The 6718-nt window shown below is 27.6% G+C and overlaps 1 protein-coding gene across 1 annotated transcript; it reads left to right on the top strand.

The window, feature by feature from the left end:
- Positions 1-3843: 3843 nt before the first annotated feature.
- Positions 3844-5640, top strand: LOC107842154. The gene is made up of 4 exons (XM_016685913.2): positions 3844-4040; positions 4375-4447; positions 5167-5243; positions 5356-5640. Exons 2-4 carry the CDS (start codon positions 4436-4438, stop codon positions 5621-5623), a joined length of 357 nt encoding a protein of 118 aa, XP_016541399.1. The 5' UTR covers positions 3844-4040; positions 4375-4435; the 3' UTR covers positions 5624-5640.
- Positions 5641-6718: the final 1078 nt, after the last annotated feature.

The raw sequence follows: 6718 nt of genomic DNA, 5'->3' as shown, positions 1-6718 counted from the left end.
GGCTTTACAATTATTTTATAAATAACTAACATAATTGTACAAATATTTTGTATATCATTGTGCATAAAATTTTAAATTCTTGTGTATATCCCTACCCCACCCCCCACAAATCCAGCCCAATCCTAGTGTACATGTACACGTGTAGACATGTGAACTATAAACCAACCATTTTAGCTGTCCAAGAATTTATTAGGCACGGTGGCCTTTGCTTTGTTGATAAAATCAGTAATAGTATTGTCAGCTGAATTTATGGTGGCTCGCTGAAAACACCCACCTTTGTTCACTTTACTTGCGCTTAAAGATGCTGAGAAAAAGTAACACTAAATATAGAAAGTGTCAAAATCCAAATCTTAGAGGTGGTAAATGAACAACTCGTATCGTGTATCGTATTTGAATGGAATAAAATGAATTAAGCTAATTTTTTATCTTAAAAATAGTATGATTGCATTCATATATCAAGTCAAGAGTATGCATGTTAAATGTAATCCTATTTTGTGTCCGTTTGCAATAGATTGATCATATATGTCACAAAAAATAATGCGTAAGATGTAAGAAAAGCAAAATAAAATAAAGATAATAAAAAAATCAGCTTAAAGAAGTTCTGAATGGCGTTCTTCGTCTGTAAAGATGCTTTGCGTGAGTACTAGAGTAAACAAATGAGATTAAAGATAAAACACTGCTTAAAAAGCATGCAAAAAAGTATATTGTATTGCTTAAAGTCTGATTCTGGATGATTAACAAAATGAAGGGGTATCCATATATATAGGTCAGGGTACAACGAGTGAATAGCATGTGGATTGGGTTTCCTTAAGAGGTTGTCATAGCACTATAGCAAATAACGCGGTGCCAGATGTCTTTATTCGTTGACCATTCAGCGTCTGTTGTAGGAGTTGATACAACACGTGTTTGCTCCTCTGATGGATTCCGACGCCTCTGATGAATTTTGTCCTTTCTCTCGCATTATAGTCATCCCTCGAGGGCATTCACTTCGCGAAGCATTTATCTCTGAGCGTCGCTAAATAGGGGTTCTTCTTGAGGATATCTCTCCTTGCAAGAGTTCCCTCTTGCCCACCGGTATAATCCCCGAGGATCTTTGGCCAATACACTAATAAATGAGCAAGGTTATTGACTCATTCAAAAGATATTATGCTGAAATTAGATAGACTAAAATGCGTTAAAAATGAGTCATAATCCAGTTCATCCAATTTTTTCTAAATTTTATTTACTCTTAGTATGATTATATATAACATAAAAAAATTGTCATTTCAAAAATATTTTGATAAGATTGTTATAGGTCAAATGGTCAACTTGAATTATACTAAATTTTTGATGGGTTGAAATCCACTCAATTAAAATGCACGACTGAGCTAATAAATTAATAGACGTGTTAATAACCAACTCGAACCAATTAGACTGAGTTATATTTTGAAGAATTAACTCGAATAGCTATTCATTCAATTACATAAATTTATAATTGATAGATTTATAATACATATATGTATAATATGTGTATAATTATATATATTAATATAAAATGTATAATTTATGTAAACGGATTAGGGAAAATAAACAACGAATACAATAGACAATTTATATAAAAATCTCTTCTATATGCCTTCAATAACCTCAGACTTATCCACAAATAACAAGATGAATGCTTTACATGTATATACACACACTTTTAGAAAGAGAATACAATATGCTGTAAAATTAATACTAGTCAACTGTCAACTTTGAGTTTTTAAAATTACTAATAGGCTTCGTTTATGCAGACGTGTTACAAATGGACAAATGATCTGGAATTTGTAATTTTTCTTTTTCCAATTGGTGTGTTCGTTATTTACTTTAAAAAAAAAACTGATAATTAAGATTCACATTAAAAAATTTTACTTGTAAAACATTCTTCATACGATTCAATTTTTAGAGTTTGAATTCAAGATTTATGATCAAGGACGAAGATACAATTAAAGCCAACTAGTTTAATCGTGTCTCGCACATGTAATGTTTGATTATTTAAAATTAATGATTTCGTCTATTGTAGAGATTTTTAATGAAGTGAAAAAAGTTCAAATTACTTTTTATGACAGAGGCTAAGAGAGATGCATTAATTTATTCTAACACTTTTATTTATTTCTAGATTTTTTAAATCTTCTTAAATCAAATTTAGTTGATTTAGAATTATTAAACTAATGAAAAAAGTATTAGTTGTAGTTCTGATGACTTCTAATAAGGAAATGTTTTACCATAAATATATTTAATTAATTTTTAATTTTTAACTATTAGGAAAAAATAGTCAAGGGATGATTTTGTTTAAAGTAAAACAAAAAATTTAACTAATATTTCTAAGATTCTTCACAGTTTTAGTATATTATAGATATATATTATAGATATAAATATAGATATAGATTAACGATGGTTGATTAAAAATAGCAGTACCTTATAAGTATCCAATGCTGAAAATCAACTTTTACAAATCACTTCTTGGTATTTAAAGTTGATTTTATAATGAGAAAGCAATCACATACTTGGATAGAAGTATAGGTTGATAATACTTTTCAGACAAATACCAGTTGCATACTACCACAAATTATTGTGGTGAAATGGTAAAGAGCCTGGAGCCCTCATCATTAATTAGAGGTTTTGAGTTCAAAATCTAGGTATGGAGTCACCTTTAATTTGATAGGAAGCTTTAACCTCCATAGTGAAACTTTTCGATGCAAATTCAGATTAGTCAGACTTCAATATAGGACCGAACACCGGATAGAAAACTAAAAAAAACAGTTGCATACTTTTCAATAAAAATAAATAATTTTATAGAAATGTTATTAAAAAAGAACCCTATCATACTAAATACACCTCTAGGGCGATTGCATAATATTTTTATGAGGTTGTTTGGCAATTAATACTACAGACTGTTATATAAGAAAAACTTCATCCCATCCAAACTAATGTCCTTTATTATGAACATTAAAAAGTAAAATTTAGACCACAGATTTTCAAATACAAACAGAGAAAAATTAACGATTATTAACTAAGCCAACCACATTGTTGGTCAATATATATACCCGTTGCAACAAAAAGAAATGTTTTCTCACATATATATGCGCTTAACTTTTCATTTATTTAAAGGATTACAAAATAAAAATTAGATTTAAACCTTTACTTGATTAGTTGTTTCTTCGTATTTTATTTCTTAAACTTCTTATATATATGCTTTATTTTCACTATATACGTGCGGTAAGGTTACTTCTGCTTCTGTGAAAATTGTAATGTAATTTTGGCTTGTTTTTTTTCTTTTTCACTGTCCACTCAGAAATAGCATCTCTACCTCTTATTAGGTAGAGGTACGATATGCGTACTCTTCTACTCTCTCTAAACTCCATCTGTGAGATTGCACTAGATATATTATTTCGTTAATCTCAAAATTCTACTTCAAAAATAAATTTTAAAAATAAGCATAAATATATTATTTAGTCCAAATGCAGTCATATCACATATGCTAGTAAAAAAAGATCAAGTTACATATATATTATACATCTCAAGTCTCATGTCTAATGTAAAACAACTTATGTGATACGTACACTCAAACATTTCTTCATAGAAAAGTCTTTTGCATGCTAGTGAGATATGCTATAATTGAAATAGGGAATAACATGAACATGATTATATTAAGGGAAAACTACATGGAGTAGCATACCTAAGACTTAAATTATAAAAAATAGCAACACTTAATGAAATTATCTTGTGTAGCAAACCTAGCATTTTTTATGTGTGGTTCCCCATTTTGTGCGTCTCTAAAAAATTAGAGTGTTTAATAAACGAATTTCACGCTAATTGCACACTAATCTTTCTCTTTCCTTTTAACTTTACCTTTTCTCTTTCTCTTTCTCTTTCTCTTTCTTCCCAATCTTTCTCTTTCTTTATAACTTTACCTTTTCTCTTTCTCTTTTTTCTTTCAAATCTCTCAAATTTCACTTTCAATTTTTTTTTCCTCACATGTTTCTTACGTTTTTTATAAGAATTGTGATCCACAAAATGAGGTAACTATTAAATTCAGTTATTGCGCGTTATCTATTTAACAATTTTTTTATATTTTGTACTGTGAATCATTATCAAGGTCATTTTATGAGTTGATATAGTTGAAAAAAATTGAATTTTGGATGAGAATTGAAACTGAATTTTATTTTGTTGCGATTAATGGAGGATAATCAGAGTTGAACGGATATTGTTGATGATTTTGGGTTGATTTATTGTTGATAGGTTTTTTTCAATTGTTTTTCAGTGAAATTTGATTTTTTATGAGTTGATATAGTTGAAAATTTTGATTTTGGATGAGAATTGGAACTGAATTTTATTTTGTTGCGATTAATGGAGGATAATCGGAGTTGAATGAATATTGTAGATGATTTTGGGTTGATTTGTTGTTAAAGAAGACATGGAGGAAGAGGTATTTTTTTTGTATATGTATTTTTATTTACTCTTATGTATTTAGTGATTACAGTAAGGTTGTTATCAATTTTGGGTAATATGTAGTTTTTTTGTGAAGCTAATATGTATTTACTGATTAACTGATATGTATTTAGGGATTTCAGTAAAGATGATTTGTGAAGATGATAGGTTAAATATACTTTTTGGGTTAACATGTTTTTATTTGTATTTTTTGTAAAACTGCTATGTTTAGTTGTATTTGTATGTTAAATGAATTTGTTAAGTTGCATGTATGGAATTTATTATACTTGATATATATTTTCAGTATATTGGAATGTTGAAATATACAAATACATTCGTGCTTATGGACATATTTGTATCTGTTGAAATACAAATATATTTTTAAATAATTTTTCAATACAATTTATGTAGGTTTGCCATATAGACAAATGACTGACTAAATATATATTTAAGGTATATGTATGTAGTTTGTACATTTTATAGATACATATGCACTTTCATTTGTATTTTTGTTAGGTTCAATATACATTTTAAGGTATAGGAAAACATTTGTATTTTTATACACACATATCAAATTTCATATATATTTTACTTTAGTGATGGTTTTGTGTTTTTATTTTGTTCAATATATATGCATATTTATATGTATTTTTTAATGTGGTGATTGTGTTTTATTATTTTTTACAGTTTAATAAGGTGTAGTTTTACTTTGTATAGGTGCCGCGTGATGAAATATTCATTGTAAGAAAACTTTCAAGTTTGCACTACATATGTGTCGTTGCAGTGATAATGAGGTTGAGGGAAGTTTACAGTTTATATTGATGTGAAATATTGATGTGTTATTTGTAGAGGATTTGTAAGTTTGTACAAAATATATTTTAATTATTATTCAATTATTTTTTGTAGGGACTGTGGTTTGTCTATGGTTACATACGCAGAGTGTCTTTCTTATGGTCAAGGCGTTCCTTCAGTTGAGTTCAATCCCAACGTATTTCGTACAAGAGATGCTTCACTATTGTGGAATTACAACATGAGGAAAAAAGAAGCAAAAGCTCAAAGTGACGACGAAGCGTCATTGAGGCCTGTTAGAAAAAATAAGATAACTAGTGTCACAGAAGTATTAGAAGTCAGATGGTTGATGATTTTATTACATTGTGTAATTGACAAGATTTAACTGGATGTTGATATTAATTGTAGAAACTTATTTTATATTTTGAAGTGAATCAAAGTTACTTATTTTTGAAGTGAATGAAAGTAATTCACTTTAGTCTTTTATGTTGAATATGTTTTCAATAATTTTTTAGTCTGTGTTTTATTTCACTATTCAGTTTTATTTGTAACAGTGAGATTTAGCTTCAAAATACATATGTAGTGTTCAGATTTTGCAATATATACATATACAGTATTCATATTAACTTACAAATACATATGCAGTTAATATCATATGTATTTTACTCTTGGTTCATTTTCTTTCAAATATATATGAAGTGAATCAAAGTTACTAATTTTGAACTGAATGACAGTAATTCATTTTAGGCTTTCAATTTAGTTTGTGTTTTATTTCAGTGTTTAGTTCTATTTTCTACAGTGTGATTTAACTTCAAAATACATATGCAGTGTTCAGATTTTGCACTATATACATATGCAGTATTCAGATTTAACTTAAAAATACATGTGCAGTTAACATCATATGTATTTTAATCTTTGTTCATTTACTTTCAAAATACATATGAAGTGAATCAAACTTACTAATTTTGAAGTGAATGAAAGTAATTCATTTTAGTCTTTTATGTTTAATATGTTTTTAATAATTTTGTACTCTGCATTTTATTTCAGTGTTCATTTTTTTTGTTACAGTGAGATTTAGCTTAAAAATTAAATATGTTCAGATTTTGCAATATATACATATGCAGTATTCAGATTTAATTTTGTTCATTTACTTTCAAATACTTTTAAATACTTTCATATTACAAAGACGTATAAGTGATCATATTTGAAAAATATCTCAGTTATCAAATACATATACCCTAAAACATAGTATTTTTCAAATAAAAAGCATATGTATTTTTCTATCAAATTTAGTAATACATAACTGTATTACTAATTGTTATTTATAACGCATTATAGCAAATGATCGATAAAGATTTTAAAACTCACACATGAGTTCATTATTATGAAAAGTGCAAAAGAAATTATAAAAAAAGAATACGGAAAAACAAATGTATGATTTACGATATTTTCTACATGAATGTCTATTGTTACGCTTAGA

Source organism: Capsicum annuum, chromosome 9 (assembly GCF_002878395.1).
Source record: "Capsicum annuum cultivar UCD-10X-F1 chromosome 9, UCD10Xv1.1, whole genome shotgun sequence".
NCBI classification, from domain to species: domain Eukaryota; kingdom Viridiplantae; phylum Streptophyta; class Magnoliopsida; order Solanales; family Solanaceae; genus Capsicum; species Capsicum annuum.
The sequence above is the reverse complement of the archived record's forward strand: the minus strand, read 5'-3'. Positions and strand labels throughout refer to the sequence as shown.